Genomic DNA, 18,831 nt, shown 5'->3' with positions numbered 1-18,831 from the left:
TTAAACGTTATCTTCTTTCTGATTTTACAGTGTTTACCCCCTGGGGTCTCCCTGCCTAGTTTCCTCCATCTGTGAGCATTCGAAGCTAGTACATCTACACACATGAAGCAAAAGTCTGGAAATACATACCCCTGTGCTATCAATGAAAATTATCGAGATTCAGAAACTGGTGGTTAAGGAGTGACTTTTACTTTTGGGAGGAGATGATTCTTCAGACCAGGCTGTCTTAGAATTATGCAGATCTCAAACTCACAGTGATCTTGCCTCAGCCTCCCAAGTGCTGGGATTATAATCTAATTGATCAGAACTTTTCTTTTTTTGGTTTGGTTTTTTGAGACAGGGTTTCTCTGTGTCCCCTTGGCTGTCCTGGGCTCACTTTGTAGACCACGCTGGTTTTGAACTCACAGCGATCCACCTGCCTCTGCTTTTCCGGTGCTGGGATTAAAGGTGTGCGCCATCACACCAGGATTTGGTCAGAACTTTTCAAGGAAATACTCGTTATAAAAAAGAATGAGAGAGACGCGCCTGCAGTCCAGAGGTGGGTGTTCTAGGCAGTGATATGAGCGAACGCAGATCCTCTGCAAAAGCCAGATGCACTTTTAACTACTGAGCCATCTCTCCAGCCCCCATCAGAACTTTTACATCATTCTCTTTATGAGACAGAATCTCTTTTTTCCTTTTATTGAAAATAGAGTTTTTTCTCAAATAATATATCCTGATTATACTGTCCCCTCCCTCACTTCTCCGAGCTCCTCCCCCACCTTCCTGCCCACCTGGACCTACACACTTTCTGTGTCTCATTAGAAAACAAACAGGTTGCTAAAGACAGTGGTAAAATATAATAATAAAAATTAACACATCAGGCTCCACTTGGCACTGTGGACGGAAAAGCTGCCTTGGATGTCCCGTTTCAGATCCCTAGCAGGCCCCTCGTGTCCTCAGGATAGAAGCTGTCTCTCCTCAGCCCAGATCATGCTAAGTGAGAAGGGCATTTTCCTTTCTCTGTCCCCTCTGGCCTCCTAAGGGCAGGGAAGGCTTCTGCCCTGACCAGGTGTTGTGGGGGAGCAGGTGTGTGTGGACCAAATACACCAGGTGGGGGCACTGCTGAGCCGAGTGCTTGGCAGCTGGGCTTGTCAAGCTGGACCGACTGCCCCACAGAGGGATAGAAAAGGAAATTCCTGGATCTGCAGTAGCCATAAGCAGAAAAGCAAGGGTCAGTTTCAGATGGAGGCCACTTACTGGCCACCAACAACCTGGGTGACACTGTCCCCCACCTGCTGTCCTACTAGAAGCACCGGGAATACCAGATTCTGTCGGAGTGCCAACCAAACCGCTCAGGCAAGTTGGAGGCTTCCCTACCTTCCAGGGAGGAGGATAGCGCCTGGCTGGGCTGTTCCCAGTCCTGCCTTGCCTGAGGGAGGGCTGGAGGGTGTGAGGTCAGCCATGTTCCACTGAGCCTGTGTCTAGCATACTAAAGGGAAACTACCTGGACAGATGGGGGGGGGGCGTAGGAGGTGGCCTGATGGGTGGGGACAGTGAGAGGGATGTGCTGCTCTAGGCCTACGGAGCTCCAGAGTGAAGTCACAGGCCAGTATGGAGCTAAGTTAGTCAGAGTGCCTGGCTTGGACCACGGGCATTGAAGGGCAGGTCTGAGGAAATGCCAGAGACTAGAATTAGAGGCAGAACAGGCTAGCAGGATCCTGCAGCCTGGGCAGCAGCGGAGGCAAAAGGGGTGGGGGGGGGGGAAGGAGGGTAACCATGGCAACACTGGAGGGTGTTTTGAGGACCATTGGGGTGCCAGAAGTCAGAGAAACTGCCTGATGGTCCAGGGCTTAAGGAGCCAAAGGCCAAGCCTGGAGCCCCAGCTGTGGAGCTCAGTCTTCCAAGCTGTTGGCTTCCTGAACACTCAGCAGCTGGGGTTCAAGACACCCACACAAGATGGGCACGTTAGCATTCCACAGTGGAGGGCAAAGAGAGGTCCGGAGGTGGCAGCCCTTTCTTGAGGATATTAACCAGCTCTAGGGAGCGGAGTAGTAAGTTTTCTTCAGTGATGTGACCAACCATAGGCTGCCCATGCTCCTGTAAGGAGACCCAGATACTCTCTGGTTCATTAAGTGGGAATTGAGTGGAATCAATGTCAATCTGTTGTTGGCTCTTTATCTGGAGGAAGAGACGTTCGTTCTTATCTCCTTAGGAAATGATCACATGGTGGTGTAGGCATAAGGTTATTGTGTAGTTTGTTTTTTTTAAATATTTATTTATTATTATGTATATGCGCTCTGCCTGCAGGCCAGAAGAGGGTATCAGATCACATTACTGATGGTTGTGTACCACCGTGAGGTTGCTGGGAATTGAACTCAGGACCTTAATCTCTGAGCCATCTCTCCAGCCCAGTTATTGTGTAGTTTAAATGCTGATTTTTGACTCAGGAAACAGAGGCAGGTGGATTTCTGTGAGTTCAAGGCAAGCCTGATCAAAAAAGGGAGGCTAGGACAGCCAGGGCTGAGAATTTACTGTCTAAATGTTGTGTAAAATCTGCTCCCCAGTTGTCACCCTGATATGTCAAACAGCTTATAGCCAATCGATGAGCAGGAGAGAGGACAGGGCTGGACTTCCTGCCAGCCAGGGAAGGAAAAGTTAGGAGGGGAAGTGGAGGGTAGGGGTGGGGGTGGGGGTGGGGGTGCGGGGACTCAGCCACAGGCAGAGGTGTAAGAGGGATGGAAAGATTCAGCTGGAGCGAAGAACAAATTAAAAAGCAAGAAACGTGGGGATTTGGGCAAAGATGGAGTCAGGATAACATAGAGGGTTAAGAACAGACTTAAACTGTTCAACACTGTGTCACGAAGCTTTATAAACAAATATGAAAGAGTCTCAGTTATTTGTGTGATAGCTGGGTTAAGAGAGAAAGTAAGAGCAACAAACACAGTTTTATAAAAATAACTTCATTGTGACAGCTCCATAGACGGGAGAAGGTCATGTGACTTGCCAACCTATAGGAGCAGAGCACTGAGTTCGGTGGGAGGCTATCCCTGCCACCTACTCCCAGGAGCAGCGGGCTATGCTGGGCTGCAGCTGAAGGCCCAGGCTCTCAGGACGGCATGCCTCCCTACATGGTGCCCCCAGCCTCAGCCCCAGCTGAAGAATTCAACAAGGCCCAGGGCTGGAGAGCCGAGCAGGGACTGCAGTTAAAGGCTGGATACCTCCTGGGAGGTCTCTTCTAGGCCAATGCTGTCAGCTGAGGTCCTATCTGACAGATAGCCAGAGCTAGCAAACAGCTGTGTCTCACTGGGGAGACTATGGCTCTTAACCATTATGTAGAACTCACAAAAACCCAGGAGGTAAAAGCTGACCCCTGAAGGAAATGACAGCCACCAAATGGGACAACACATATTTACTACATCCATCTCTCAGAGGTACAAATGACCTTGCAACCCGGGTGACCCACGCTCACTTTGGCATAGCTTGGGGCACTTGACTGGGCTGTCCCACCTCTTTGTGTCACCAGTGATTACGCCTTCTGAATTAAAGTGCTATGATTCGCCCCTCCAGTGCCGGGTGTCCCACGCAGATGGCTTCTGTAGCGTCCCTCTGGTCACCACGGTAGGACTCTCTGGGTAGTGCCCGCAGCCAGGGCTTCAGTTCCCAGGGTACTCAAAGACAGCAGCGGCTCCCATCCCAGTCCCGATGCACATGGATACCACTCCATAAGCCCTGGGGAAGAGAATCTGCATTGGCTGGGCAGAGCCAGACGCCAACCCGTGTCCCCACCAGGCAGAGCTGCAGCAACAAGGGCTGTGGCAGAGTCAAAGTCAGTAGAGCAGATCTGTGGGGACTGAGCCCCACACAGACGCACGCCCAGGCACCAGACACCCTCCACAGGTTATGCTGCCTCTTAAGCAAGCCTTCAGAACCACAAGTGTGTGTGCTCGCCTCCCCAAGGCCCAGCTATCAGACACCTCAGCTCAGACACCCCCACAGCACCCCACGAGGAGCAGCCTTACCGTTTCCCACGGCGCTTCAGCTCATTGAGCAGTGTGACGACCTGCCTTGCTCCAGTGCAGCCCAGGGGGTGGCCCAGGGCTATCGCACCCCCCAGGGGGTTCACCTTCTCGGCGGGAATCCCCAGCTTCTCCACACAGTAGAGGGCCTGGAAGGAGACAGAGCAGTAGGCGGAGTCTCGGCCTAGCCTGCACCCCTGACTCTCTTATCCCACCAGGCATCACTCGTCCACCTGGGCAATACCGAGACACAGACTCACCTGGCTGGCAAAGGCCTCATTGATCTCAAAGACATCTATGTCGTTCACAGTCAGTCCTGCGGGTGAGGGACAGACCAGAGCTGACAATGACCACTGGGCTGGACTTTGGGCCTCCCCAGGACCCCATCCCAACTACAGACCCCAAGAGTCTAGTGTTTGTATTCTAGGGACAAGTGAGTGAGTCCCAGCTGTAGGGTAGGAGGCCCTTGGGTGTGGGGCACTAGCCTGCCTCACCCACAGCACCCACAGGGTCAAGCCCAGCACCCAAGTCTCAGGTACAGGTATTGAGGGATCCAAGCCCAGGGTGAGAAGGAGCCGCCTCACCTGCTTTCTGCAAGGCCGCAGGGATGGCATAGGCAGGTCCGATGCCCATGATGTCAGGGGGGACGCCGACCACGGCATAGGACCTCAGGACCCCAAGGATGGGGAGGCCCAATTCTTCAGCCTTGGACCTCCGGGCCAGCAGGACAGCAGCTGCTCCGTCGCTCACCTGACTGGAGTTCCCTAGGGAAGAGAGAGTGGGACAAGGAGGCATCAGGCCTAGCTGAGGAGAGCCAGCCCCCCACCATCACCTTCCCAGGGGTCCCGGTCAGCTCCAGGGTGGAACAGGTCACCTCGGTCAGCTCTAGTCCCGGCCCACGCTCACCAGCCGTGGTAGAGCCTCCATCCTTGAAGGCAGGCTTCAGCTTAGCCAGGCCCTCCATGGAGGTGCTGGGACGGACACCCTCATCCTGGGTCACGGTGATGGTTTTCTTGTTGCCCTGGTCGTCAAGGACGGTGGTTGTCACGGGCACGATCTCAGCACGGAAACTTCCCCGGCTCTGGGCTCTTGCCGCCCTGCCAGCACCACGGGACAGTAAGACACAGGCACGTCTGGGATCCCTTCCTGCCACTCCCTGGCCTTGGCCAACTCAGAAGAACATGTGCTCAGGGCCCGAAGGCTGGGAGCACAGCGGCCTTTGAGGAGTACTGCCTGGAAGGAGTCCCTCAGGACCCTCACCACGCCTGAGGATGCACAGACACTCTTCTTCATCTGCCCCACAGCTCTAGATCGTGTCTAATTCCCACCTCAAAGGGGAGGAGGAAGTTTGAAGATGTTGGTCCACCTGTATAATGGGCACAGCTAACTTTGGGGAGTCAGTTCTCTGCTTCCTCCTTTCGGGAGGCAATGTTTCGTTTCTGATGTTACGCTGAGTCCTTCAAATAGCTGGACAAGCTTCTAGCTGCTTGCCTTGTCTCTGCTAAGGGCTCCACTTGAGGAGGCCATCTGGACCAGACACCATGCATTTCTTGGTTGTCTCCTCTTTGTTTGTTTTTGTTTTGTTTTCAAACTCTCTTTGTAGACCAGGCTGGCCTTGAACTCACAGAGTCTCTGCCTCCCCAGTGCTAGGATTAAAGGCGTGCACCACCATCTTGTCTCCTTCTTGTACAGCTGGGCTGGCCAACCTAGGCTGCCCAGAGAGCAGAGGCTTTGTATTTCTCTGATGGCAGCTCAGCTTTCCCTGAGATCACCTCCCCAGTCTCAGGCCTATTCAATCATTTGGGAAGGCAGAGCCCTTGCCCAGTCCATCACGGTGCTGTCCACGGCCACCTCCCAGCCAGAGATATGAAGTTTGTCCCTTGGCAAAGCTCTACCTGAAAGTACGAGGGTGGCCCTGTGATCCACTCTCAACCCCTACCAATAGCCCACCCCACTCGCACTCACTTCTGCTGGGATGCCAGCGCGAAGGCATCCTGCTTCTGCCGTGAAATGCCAAACCGCTCAGCCACGTTCTCCGAGGTTATCCTAGCGCAGAGACAAGAAAGCAGGCGGTCGTGGGTCTGCTGGCCTGAGGGCCAGGGCCACACTGAAGGCCTGTGTGTGCAGCTCCGGGCATCCAGGTCTGAGACAGAGCTTCCAGTCCACACCCCAGGGACTCCTGGCTCATCGTGGATACTGAGCAACCACGTGATGGATGCTCAAAGACTCGCAGTTCAAAGACACCCTCTTGCAGGGCAGAGCTGCGTGAATGTGGGACCTACAAAAGGAACTGTCCCAGGGGAGCTGCTTCAGCCCATAACACAAGGGCAGGAGGGATGCTGGGGGTACACTCTGGCCGCTGTTTCTCCAAAGGCTTCCAAGCTACTCTTAGAAACACAGGCTGTAGACCAAGCTGGGTAGTCTAGAGTTCTCACGTGGCCAGCCTCCCAGAATTACTAGCCCCTGGACACACTGAGGAGAGCTCAGAAACACGGCTGCAAGCAGAGCTCACATACTGCACGTCACAGGCTCGAAGCCTCCCCTGCAAGTATAGGAATCCAAGCTCCTGGCGTCCTCAACTGTTGAGGCTTCCACGCCTTTGGGGACTGCCACCACCGCCTTCCCTAAGACACAGCCTCTCAGACAGGAGGATGCAGGATGAGCTACATTTGGGGAACTTATAGAATCGGAGAGGAATGTGTGTGTGTGCGTGTGTGTGTTGGGGGGCTGTGTCAGAAAACGGAAGTCAGAGGCGGCAGCATCCTCATACCCAGTTCCTATGGAGCATATGACACCCAGAGGAAGAAGACAAGGCTAAGTCCTGCAAGCCACAGAGAAGAAAATTCCCTGGTATCTGACAAAGGGCAGGCAGAGCAGCGAGTGGGCAAACACACAGTTTCCTGTGAACACTCACCCCATAGGAATCAGGCAGTCTTTGGCTTTCTCATTCTCCAGCAGGCGAGAAGAAATATTCCCAGGGTTCCCTCTGTCAGACAGGGTCATGGACTCCACCCTGAGGAGAAGGAGCGAACTCTAGCTCTAGTAGGAAGCCCCAGGGGTGGCCAGCTGAGTGGCGAGTGCTAGGAAACAAATAGGCAGGAGTTCTCGGGGAGTGTGCTGAGCTGTCTAGGAAGCCTGAGAAAGGTAGATGGCCCTTGAGGTAGGTGGAGGTTACAGGGCAGCCGAGCCCTCTCTTCTTCAAGCCCAGCACTGGGCAGGCACTGTACCAGACACGCTGCCAGGACCAAGGCCCCACTGCTCAGTATTGATGCAGGAAACTGACCCCCCCTCCCAGGGCATATGCCCAGAGTTAGGCCAGCTTTCAGCAACTACAGATGCAAAGGGAGAACAGAGAAATTCCTTTTTAAATGAGTATAAAGTTAATGTCAATCAAAGAGAGACCTGATTGGGATAGATGAGGAGGAAGGACAGGTAGCTGGTCAGAAAGGGTGTGTCGGAGCTGGGGAGATGGCTCAGCAGTTAAGAGCACTGCCTGCTCTTCCAAAGGTCCTGAGTTCAATTCCTAGCAACCACATGGTGGCTCACAACCATCTATAATGAGATCTGGTGCCCTCTTCTGGCCTGCAGGCATACATGCAGACAACACATTGTATGCATAATAAATAAATAAATCTCTTAAAAAAAAAAAAAAAAGACCAGGCGGTGGTGGCACACGCTTTTAATCCCAGCACTTGGGAGGCAGAGACAGGTGAATCACTGTGAGTTCGAGGCCAGCCTGGTCTATAAAGTGAATGTAGGACAGTCAAGGCTACACAGAAAAACCCTGTCTTGAAATACCAAAAAAAATAAAAAAATAAATAAATAATAAAAATAAGTAAATAAATAAAAAGAAAAAGAAAAAGGAAGAAAAGAAAAGAAAGGGTATGGGTGTGTGTTAGAAAGTCAAGCTTCTTCAAGATGATAGCAGATGGCCTTGACTGGGTGTTTTTTTCTATCTCTAGCACTAGCTTGAACTTTTTTCAAGCATAAAGCCCTTCAAACAGACCCCATGGTGTTAGCTGAAGTAGGTGTCCCCTTCTAAAGATGAAGACAGTCAGGTTTGAGTGGTGAGAAATTTGTCCATGGTTGTCCAACCTGCACCACCACTGGGCAGCCTGGCCTCAGAGATGACCCTCAGTGAGAAGCCCCTGGGCAGGCTGCACTCTCAGAGGCTGGAGGATGGTCAGGTTGTGACGCAGGCATCCTTTAGACCCACTCGCTTTGTTTCCAACACTCAAACTGACTGGGACTAGACTCCCCCCGAGGGAGGCCTCATGGAGGCTCCGCCCTTTCCCATAAGCCATCATGTGTGTGGCCCTCATTATGGCAAACAGGAGGAACAGAGATATGCAGGCTGGCTGTGAACCTTGCTCACCACAGTCCCCGTTTGTGCACTTTGGCTGTCCTCCTACTGACACAAAGGGCAGGACAACCCAGTGCGGGCAACCAGGGCCTGAGCACAGTCCAGCGGTGCTTCCTATCAAAAGCTGTCCAACAGAACCCGGGGCTGCCAGCTCGGAAGCCTGTCAAGGCCTCCCGTAGCAGCTTCAGACACCCCCAAGTGCTAGGCCCTAGCACCCTGGACCGCAATCTAGAGGGGTGACAGTGAACAGATATCCAGCAACCTGTCCCTCAGAACCCAGATGCACCCAGGTGCCAGTCTGGTGACAATAGAATGGCTAGACGAGTAAACTGTCCCCGGCCTTAGTTAGGATGGCTTCTAACCTAAGACCTTCTTGTCTCAGTCTCGCCTCACTAGCTGGGATGGACAGGTGTGCGTCACTGTGCTGTGCTCTATGTGTCTCTGGGTTTAGGGAACCTAATCTGATATTCCTTTCTCAATGGGCATAGAGAATACGCGAGCGCCATTGAAGGCACTCCCAAGTATAGTGCTTTCTTCTCAACATTCTTATGTACATCTTCCACCCTGGCAGACTCCCAGGGTGCTTTGGGACCAACTCCCCTTCCTGCTGGTGGTAAGACTAGACAGTTCCTGAGCAGCCCAGTGCTTGGGCCACTCCTGGACACATTTCTGGGAGCCCAGCCTCCTCAGCTGTCTTAGTGGGCGGGAGAACCCTGAAATCATGGCTCCTCAGAGCCGAGGAGAGGAAAATTAGTTTGATTATTGCATTGGTTAATAAGGTCTGGCAGGAAGGCGATCTTACCCACAGGCCATGCCAATGTCATAAGACCCATTTCTGATGCCACCTGCAACAAAAGCAGCACTTCATAACCATCATCGGTCAGGGCGGCCCTTCCCTGCAGCAGCACAGCCCGCTCCCTCCCTGCTCTTGGGGTCCAGTCAACAAAGCCTCACAGAAGACCCGGGAGCACCCAAAAAGGCTGGGGAGTGTGACAATGGGTGTTCCTCCACTCCTCCTGCCTAGGGTCGTGAGGGTCAGGGACCAAAGTCAAAGCCTGGTAGTGGTGGCGCACGCCTTTAGTCCCAGCACTCAGGAGACAGAGGCAGGTGGATCTCTGAGTTCAAGGCCAGCCTGGTCTACTGATCAAGTTCCAGGACAGCCAGGGCCAAACAGAGAAACCTTGTCTCAAAACAACAAAAAACCAAGACAAAACAAGAAAAAAACTGAGGTCAAGATCAGGGCATGCTCACAGGCACCCGGCAGTCACAACTTACCAGCGATGTTGGCCACTGCCTGAAGCCCCGACGAGCACTGTCTGTTGACCGTAGACAACGGTACCGTCTCTGGAATGCCACTGAAACAGAAGTAGAGATGGCAGCCGGCCCTGAACATGCCACAATCTCATGGAAAGCAGGGCCCATGAGGCTCTAGGGCCCTGTTATGGCCCATAGCAGTGTGTACAGACCAGAGGGCTAACAGCTGGCCTTGCCCCAACTAGGGTAGATGTAGGCAAAGGAAGGGTCAACTACCAGGCAAATAAGGCTTCCCAATCACAGGCTTCCTTGTGATTCTAAACTTGGGCAGGAAAGCTTCCTTGGGTCACAGGCAGTCTTCCTCTCCTTCTTAAGGCTTGAGGAAGAAAAGAGACTGGCCACCCGCCCAAGAGCTAGGCCTCATGGGCAGGCTTCCAACCAGCCCTGCCCCTCGGCCTTCCTGGCACTCACACTCTGTGGGCCCTGCTTGCATTCTCTAAGGATGAAGAGTACTTCTGGCATGTTCGCTCTTATGTCCTTGGTCCTCAGTGTTCTTTGGGCTTTGTCAGCTGGCTCAGCTCTGGAAGCTACCCAGGGTGCCCCTCCTGATAAGATAACCTGCCCTGGCCAACAGTACAAAACCTTGGCCCTCCTGAGGCAACCTCAGGAAGTCCCTTGAGATCCTGGCTGACTCTGCTGTGCATCAGGCTTAGAGATCCTCAGGCCAGGCTCTTAGTGATGACGTCTAAGGCTTGACGTACCCTTAGTTCCACGCTACCCTCTGCTCTAGCTGCTTTCCCTAAATCACCAAGCTCTCGCCAAGCAACTACTGAGCACAAGGCACTGTGCCAAGGAGGCTAAGCTACGACAAGCCTGGGCCCCATAGGATACCCAGCCAACACACAGAAGATCAATCCACTGCCGGAGATGGCGATAACGAGGCCAGATGGCGAAGTCACAGTGCAGGGGGAACACAGCATCCCGCTGGACAAGGTCACTCATCTGACACCTGAGAGCCAGGTCTCCAGAGGTGTGTGGGCAGGGAATGGCCAGAGCAAGAAGAACATGGAGAGATAGCAACCTCTATGGGGACGGAATAGGCAGCAGCAGGCATAGAGGAGGCAGCGAGTCAAACCTAGGATGCACATAAGAGACAAGACTGGACACTTACAGGGGATGGAGGCTAACTCTGACCCTCTCCTAGTCTTTTCTTTTTTTTTTTTTTTTTTTCCCAAGACAGAGTCTCTCTGTTAGCCTTGGCTGTCCTGGACTTGCTTTGTAGACCAGACTGGCCTTGAACTCACAACGATCCGCCTGCCTCCCGAGTGCTAGGATTAAAAGCATATGCCGCCACATCCAGCCCCTTTCCTAGTCTCTAGGTTCTGTTTTTTTTCCCTGTTCTGCCCTTGGCCACTGTTGTTATCATTTCTCTTTCTCTTCCGTGTGGCAGGAAGGACTCAGGGAGGTTGGTCTTCAGTTTACACGTGGGAGTAAGTGAACCCCTGTACCCCCGACTGGAAGGGCTTCTCCCGGCTCTCCCGCCCCATTCCCACCCTCAAGCTTCTGATAATAGACTGAGCCCAGAGTTCTCAAGTAGCAATGGAAGCAAAGTCACCGATCAGCTTGGTTAAGCGATTATCTGACATGTGAGGACAGAGTCCACGCTTCCAACGGGTAAACAAGTTGTCCTTAGGAAACATCAGGCTGCCTTTGCTCCAGTCCCAAAGCCCTGGGTATGCTGGTTCTGGGCCAAGCACCTCACCCTTCAAAGTAGGAGAATAGTTGGGTCCAAAGATTGAGGTTGATTTGATATCTAATGTCCAACCTGATAGCACAGACTGGTTGACGATGCTAGAATCCCCACCAGGGGCAGAAGCGTTACCTCAGAAATTGGGCGATGCGTGCCATGACGGCCCCAGCTCCCGGCTGAAGCACATTGCCTGTAAACAGAAAGCTTATTTAGTACCAAATAGTGTTCTGCACTCAGGTTCAACCATGAGTTCCAGAGAGGAGACATTCCAGATCTTTCTTTGGAATCACTTCAGGATTTCCTTAGGCTCATTTGACGCTGTAGAAACTCAGAGTCTGGTGAATTAGGGAGCCAGCTACCCAACTGCCCAGGCGCCACCAGCATGCTTACCAGGGCACACTCCTCTAAGGCCGGGCGTGGCCTGCTTGCCTGGTAAGAGGGAGTCTCTAGGGTAAGAGGCACACAATGCAAAGCCTGAAAGCTGAGGGAAATGAGTCTGCAACTGTCACCTCCCCAAGTGTTCTCCTCCAAGCCCTGCATCAGTACAGGGGGAAGGAACAGGCTGGTACCTCCAGACAAAACCATGTCCTACACTACATTGTTCTAGGGCTGGAGAGTTGGCTCACAGGTTATGTGCACTGTCTGCTCTTCCAGAGGTCCTGAGTTCAATTCCCAGCAACCACAGGGTGCCTCACAACCATCTATAATGAGATCTGTTGCCCTCTTCTGGCCTGCAGGCGCACATGCAGACAAAACATTGTATGCATAATAAATAAATAAATCTTTTTTTTTTAAAGTATACATTAAGTATACATTATTATGTATACATTATTATGTTCAGGGAAAGCAGGGGTTAGAGTAGGGGGTGAACTCGTCTGTACCTGTAACCTGGGAGCATAGGTAGGGGCCCCTGCTCTCCCACCTCCTGGACTTCTGGGCTTTAGAGCAACGGTTCTCAACTGTCAAAATGCTGTGACCTTTAATACAGTTCCTCGTATTGTGGTGACCCCTCCCAACTATATAATCATTTTCTTTTTCAGCCGGGTGCAATGGCGTATGCCTGTAATCCCAGCAGAGGCAGAGGCAGGTGCACTTCTATGTGCTCGAGGCCAGCCTGGTTTACAAAGCGAGTCCAAGACAGCCAAGGCTACACAGAGAAACCCTGTCTCAAAAAACAAAACAAAACAAAACAAAAATCATTTTTCATTGCTACCTCATAACTATAATTTCGCTACTGTTATGAATCATAATGTAACCATCTTTCGATGGTCTTAGGTGAACTCTGTAAAAAGGTCGTTTGACCCTCAAAAAGATCGCAACCCACAGGTTGAAAACCGCTGCTTTGAACCATCTACCACAGGGTACTCCTGCTTTCCGCCTCCGTTCAGTTGGCCTACGGATGTGCCTGGAATGGTGCACCAGCTGGTTGTCAAAGAACCATCCCACTGAAATCGGTGCAGACAATCGTCTTGCTCAGTGAACCCAGGTCCCCAGTGAGAAAGAAAGGCTCCAGGAGAAGGAGGGCGGGGAGGGCCCAGTGCTGGCCCAGCAGGTGAGCTCACCCACGGAGATGTCTCCCAGCTGCTCAGGCCTGAGGTTCACGTCCTGGAGAACCGCGGTCAACACTGCCGACAGAAGCTCGTCCGGGGTGGTATCCTGTAGGACGAGGCGCAGCAGCGGTGAGCCCAGCTCCCGCATCCTCATCCGGGGACTCTGCGGTCCCCGGACCCCAAAGAGCAGGATCCCACCCGCGCTGGCTGCCTTCTGCGCCCCTCGCCCGCAGGAGGAGCCTCACCTTGAAGCCACCGCGGCCCGCGCGGCCGATGGGGGTGCGCCGTCCGTGCACCACCACCACGTCGGAGGCCGAAGCCTGCGGGAAGCCAGCGGCGCAGGGAGCGGCTTGTAGCGCGGAGCTGGACTCGGGCCGGCCAGCCAAGTGGCCCAGCACTACCTGCAGCCGATGCATCGCGGAGGTGGGTCTCGGTCGGCCTGGGATCTGGGTGCGGAACAGAACGAATAAAAACAGGCGCAGGCGCAGGCGCAGGCGCAGGCGCAGGACCGCCCTCTATCTCCTGAGGCCTGAATAGTGGAGGCTGTGGTCTTTAAAGGGGCCACCTACTCCTAGACAGATCCAACTAGATTGAGGGGATTTGCGTAAGGGCGGCCCAGCCACCCACCCCTCGCCCCAGAGCCCCGCCCAAGACTCATCCTAAATTGCCCTTTCCACTAAAAGCCCCGCCCGCCAATCCTACGGAGGCCAATCACGATATGCACTCTTAAGCCTCACCCAGGAAGGCAAGCTGGAAACTTTAGTTTGTGCAACCTTTTGCAGACACTAAAAGGAGCCGCAGCAAACTTTTGGTTTCCTGAGATGAACTCAGCCTCAAGGGAGCCCCTCCCCCTGAGCTCAGCGCGCAGGAGCGTGGAAGGCGAAAAGGCGAAGCCCGGCCCTCCGCCGTTTGCTTGTGTGAGCCCTGGAGAGCACGTTGGAAAGAAAATTTGCTCTGTTCGGCCCGGGGTCCCAAAAGTCTGGACTGAGGACTTAGATAATGTTGAGGCAACAAGTTTGTCCCCGACGGGGTTGGACTGTCACAGAAAACAAAGCAATATTGGGTGAAGAACCGATTTTACCAAGGTGCTGAGAAGCAGACAGGTTCTAACTGTAGCGTGTCCCACAGGTCTTAAGCCTGTTTTAGTTAGGTGTGTTTGGATGATGTTATTAGTGCCCATATACCCCTAGGAATTCTACTGAGCCGGGCGGGTGGGGGTGGGTGGAGACCCTCTGTCGAAGATTGACACCTAAGTAGATAAAGTGAACTCATGAAAACAAGCCTCCCTCCGTCTAGACTGAATTCCCAACGTTAAAGAGTAAGGTGGTGGGTCTGCGTGTTCTCTGCAGAGCCCTGGAAGGTCGTGCTGACTCCAAAGGACAGGATACTCTAAATGCCAATTTGCTGGCATGGTCGTGGCCTTCCCCTTTAAAAAACAGAGGCACCATCTTGCCCCACACGGCTAAAGGTAGAGCTAAAGGTAGATCGAGCCTTCGCGTTGCTTCTTCCGAAGCCAGCGTGCTCCTGTCACCAGAATATGGAAAGACGGTAACTCCTTCTAGTCCTAAGCAAGGCTGAATCAACTCACCACGCATAGTCACCACTACCAGATTGCCCAGGACAGGTCGGTGGGCCAAGACAGATGTCAGAGGCATTTTTCTAGGTTTTTACACCTTCAAGAGGAGATGAGAAAAGGTTAGAAACAAGAGTCGGGTGACTCCGAGGGCAGTGGCGGGACATTCCAACTAAGCTCTTGTGGTCTGGGCTCCAGACTCTAGCAAAGGGCGGAGCTTCTCGGAAAGCGAAAAGAAGGAGGGCCTGCCAGGAGCCTTAGGGGAAGTAGGAAGCGCAACAGGCGAGCGCATCGATCGCACCCGGGCCCGGGTGACTCGCTATGTCTGCGGGAAGCCCTCGCGCGGGACCCGTGTCCCTGGACTCCTCCAAATCCTCCCTACCCTTGGCAGCGCTCAACGTGGGAGTGCGGCGCCGCCTCTCGCTGTTCTTAAACGTACGCACGCTGGTGGCGGCCGACTGGACCTCGCTGGCGGAGGAGATGGGCTTCGAATACTTGGAGATCCGAGAGCTGGAGACTCGCCCTGACCCCACCCGCAGTTTGTTGGATGCCTGGCAGGGGCGCCCTGGCGCGACGGTCGGCCGGCTGCTAGAGATGCTGGCCTTATTGGGACGAGAGGATATACTGAACGACCTGGGGCCCCTCATCGGTGAGGAAGCTTGTTTTCTGGCCTTGTGCCAAGGGTCATGGAGGCTGGCCTTGGCTTGCCTATTTTTTGCGGTGTGCTGGGGAGTAAGTGAGAGGCAGTCGAATTTTCTGTCAATATTCAGGACAGCATAGGGATTGGGAGAGGGCTCAAGAACCCTAAGATAGGGAATTATGTGGAATGAGCCTAGGCAAAGACTTTCAGTTGGGGGGCTGGAGCGATGGCTCAGTGGTTAAGAGCACTGACTGTTCTTCCAGAGGTCATGAGTTCAATTCCCAGCAACCACATGGTGGCTCATACACGTCTCATGTCCTCCTCTGGCCTGCAGATGTACATGTATATATAATAAATAAATCTCTTTTTAAAAAGACCTTCAGTTGGTCCAGAAGTCAATATCTGCTTCTCTGGGGGTATCTCAATTGTGTCAGGAGCAATGGGACAAGTGAGGGACTAAAGCGCCCTCTGTCTCAGTGCAACACCCCTGCCTACACTTAGGTACACCTTGCCAGATGAGGGTCACCATGTGTCAGTTTGCCAGAGCTATAGAGCAGTCCATGACACCAGTGGCTAGAAAAGGCCCAGAGCCCAAGTAAGGCCAGAGAACAAAGACAGGATTCTGAGTGTGTACAGCAGCCTGGGGCAACGGCGAGCCTTCTTTACCCTGTGTCTTCTCCACAGAGGAGAACTGCCAGAAATACATCCATAGTCAGCAGAAACAAGAGTCTGAGAAGCCCGTACAGGTGGCCAGAGTGGAAAGCAGTGTCCCACAAACAAAGGAGCTGGAAGGCATCACCACTCTTGATGACCCTTTGGGTAAGGGCCCCTGTTGTTCCCCTGGATAGAATAGGTGGGCCACACCCCCCAGAACATGTGGTGTGCAGACCATGGACCTCGGAAGCGGATGGATGGGCCTGCGACCTTGGGCAAGTCACCCATTCTTTTTCAGCTTTGGTTTCCCCATTCCAAGAAGTGGGGACAATAGCAGTCCTATTCCAGAGTGGTTCTGAGACTGTCATGTCATGCCTCCATCATAGTTTAATCCAGTGTTGTTCTGGGAGGGAGCTGTCTTTTCACTGGTGGAAAGGGCATGTGGGTGACATCACTCTGGGATTGGGTGCAGTGCCAGTTTCCCTTGATGGAAGACTCTAGGCTGGGCTCCTTCCCACAGAAGGCCAACTGCTTCTCTCGTCCCCCATCCTCAGGACAAACGCCAGAGCTTTTTGATGCTTTCATCTGCTACTGCCCCAGTGATATTGAGTTTGTGCAGGAGATCATCCGGCAACTAGAACAGACAGACTACCGGCTGAAGTTGTGCGTGTCTGACCGTGACGTCCTGCCAGGCACTTGTGTCTGGTCCATTGCCAGTGAGCTCATTGAGAAAAGGTCGGTCAGGTATCTAAGGGGGTAGGTGGGTGAGTGTGTGAAACCCAGAGGTTCAGATGCTGCAACTCTCCTGCCAGCTGGGCTCTGTCTAGCCTGGGTAATGTGGTCCTTCTTAAGGCTGTCCTCTGGAGGTATGGTGCCTGAACTCTGCACTCTCCCACTTAGGTGTCGCCGGATGGTGGTGGTTGTTTCTGATGATTACCTACAGAGCAAGGAATGTGACTTCCAGACCAAGTTTGCTCTCAGCCTCTCTCCAGGTGAGTTTACACCTGCTTTGGTCAGATTGGGGAGGGGAGGTATTGTTTTAAGATGCCAGACCAAGAATGCAAGACCAAAGCAAGGCAGATATCTGAGAGGATGTGCCTGTGCACTTCTTTATGTAGTGGCTATGTACCATGAATACCTAGCTGGTGGAGAGCTGGTGCCAGCCCTTGCTGTAAGGCTGGGTCTGCCCCACCATAGGGCATAGGCCTGGTCCCAATACCACACCCTTTGGTCTCCAGGTGTCCAGCAGAAGCGACTGATTCCCATCAAATACAAGGCGATGAAGAAGGACTTCCCCAGTATCCTGCGGTTCATCACTATCTGTGACTATACCAACCCTTGCACCAAGTCCTGGTTCTGGACCCGCCTTGCCAAGGCTTTGTCCCTGCCCTGAAGATGGCCCTGGGAGCCCTAGGTCTGTCAGTCTGTCCGTGCTCTTCTGCTTGCCACCTCTGACATTGTAGGAGGGAACTTGTGGTCCACTCATCTCCAGACATCTACAGTAGCCAGGCATCATCTGGACCCCATCCCTCTGGTCTGGACTGGAACTAGTGACCGCCAGTGACATCATTACTTGCCTGCTGTCAGGCAGCACAGTGATGATCAGGGTTGGTTGAGTCTAAGTGGAGGACCAGCTGGGCTACATCTCAGCCATCTTTGGCCTCAGTGTCTCCACCTGAGAAACAGGCTATGGAGATCAGGCAGGGGACACGGTAAGGGACTGCTCTGGCTCTCCTGGGAGAGACACTCTGTGCTGAAGGAGAACTGGCTATAGGACCACACAGTGGCTGTTAAAAGGACCACAGGCTTACCAGGACAGCGGCTTTCTTCCACCTGTCTGCCTTAACTCCCTTTCCTCCTCCCACAGGCCAGAGGGGAAGATGAGCTGACTAGGAGCCATCTTGACTCCCCTTAGTCTCAGCCCATGTCCAGAGGTGAGTGTCCTGAGCAACTGGACTGCCTCTCACTCCCACCCGCCCACGCCTGTGCACACATCTCATTTCTGCCTTGCTTGAGGTAGGATCCTGTCCTCTGACATGTCTATCACGCATGAGCTGGACCACCAGGGCCATACAGGAGCCCTCCTCCCTGGCTCACAAACACAAAGACTTTCTACCAACTCTCTGTACCTCGATGACCTACTTTGTTAACTAGCAGCAACCACACAAAATACTCTGCACCCAGTGCTCGGAGAGACGTGGCCCCATATAGTCTTGTTCATGTAGATATGTGTACGTACACACATGCTCCCTCCCACACACACGGGCATCTGCATACTTGTGTTTCCTTTGGGACAGCTCCCTAGAATGGCTGAGTGGAAGAGTTCCACCATCAAGGGGGCCTGGACCCCTTTGGCACAGGTAGTAGCATGTGCCTCTAATTCCAGCAGTCAGGAGGTAGGGGCAGGAGAATCAGGTGGTCAGGGCTATCCTTGGCTACAGACCTAGTTCAAGGTCAGTTTGAATTACATGAGATGCTATTTCCCTCCCCCAAAAAGAAGAAAAAGATGGAGACATGGTTGATTTCTTCTCTCTCTTCTCCAATCATTGTAAGCAAAGTCTAGAAAGGCCCCAACCATGACAGCCTTTGGGCCTTTAGCAAATTGAAGATTAAAAAAAAAAAAAGAAGAAGAAGCTCTTTGGCTCTACAGTACACATCAGCTGCAGGCTCAGCTGTTTTCTCTCCCAGCAAGGTGGTTTGCATATTCCTCAGGCTCTCACTCACAGAGGCAATGCTTGGTCCCTCTCAAGGCACACCCCAGCGTCCTGAATCCAGAAGAAAATGGGCCTCCCCTCAGTGTCTGGGGGAGGAATCAATGGAGGCCTGTTTGCACGACCTTGCGAAGTGCTTCAGTGCTTGATGTTGGACATTTTAAAGCAACCAGGAGAAAGTGTCTTCTATGCCTGTTTCTTAGGTTTTATGAGAACTTCAATGAGATAGGTGGAAGAAAGGTTCATGTTTGTCGTTTGTACTTCTGTGCTTGAAATTGACAATAAAAAGTACTCTGTTTTGAGACAGTGTACTTGTTTTTTTTTGTTTCTTTGGTTGG

At 53.0% G+C, this 18,831-nt stretch overlaps 2 protein-coding genes across 3 annotated transcripts; one reads left to right on the top strand and one right to left on the bottom strand.

Moving 5' to 3' along the window:
- Positions 1–3,376: 3,376 nt before the first annotated feature.
- On the bottom strand, positions 3,377–13,358 carry LOC127183926 (3-ketoacyl-CoA thiolase B, peroxisomal). The gene is made up of 12 exons (XM_051140056.1): positions 13,161–13,358; positions 12,928–13,021; positions 11,498–11,555; positions 9,637–9,716; positions 9,164–9,206; positions 6,913–7,011; positions 5,964–6,044; positions 4,905–5,095; positions 4,583–4,762; positions 4,259–4,314; positions 4,002–4,147; positions 3,377–3,711 (listed from the first exon to the last, which is right to left on the bottom strand). The coding sequence occupies exons 1-12, from the start codon at positions 13,329–13,331 to the stop codon at positions 3,636–3,638; spliced, it is 1,275 nt and encodes a 424-aa protein (XP_050996013.1). The 5' UTR covers positions 13,332–13,358; the 3' UTR covers positions 3,377–3,635.
- A 373-nt stretch (positions 13,359–13,731) lies between these two features.
- Positions 13,732–17,778, top strand: Myd88 (MYD88 innate immune signal transduction adaptor). 2 transcript variants are annotated; one of them, XM_051140058.1, is made up of 6 exons: positions 13,732–14,000; positions 14,880–15,137; positions 15,813–15,947; positions 16,337–16,517; positions 16,683–16,774; positions 17,021–17,778. In XM_051140058.1, the coding sequence occupies exons 2-6, from the start codon at positions 14,969–14,971 to the stop codon at positions 17,173–17,175; spliced, it is 732 nt and encodes a 243-aa protein (XP_050996015.1). In that variant the 5' UTR covers positions 13,732–14,000; positions 14,880–14,968; the 3' UTR covers positions 17,176–17,778. The 2 variants fall into 2 exon arrangements, with proteins under 2 accessions (XP_050996015.1, XP_050996014.1); XM_051140057.1 differs by lacking the exon at positions 13,732–14,000 and having other exon boundaries at positions 14,409–15,137.
- The last annotated feature ends 1,053 nt before the right edge of the window (positions 17,779–18,831 follow it).

The sequence above is a fragment of the Acomys russatus genome, chromosome 32, assembly GCF_903995435.1.
Source record: "Acomys russatus chromosome 32, mAcoRus1.1, whole genome shotgun sequence".
Classification (NCBI taxonomy): Eukaryota; Metazoa; Chordata; class Mammalia; order Rodentia; family Muridae; genus Acomys; species Acomys russatus.
The sequence above is the reverse complement of the archived record's forward strand: the minus strand, read 5'-3'. Positions and strand labels throughout refer to the sequence as shown.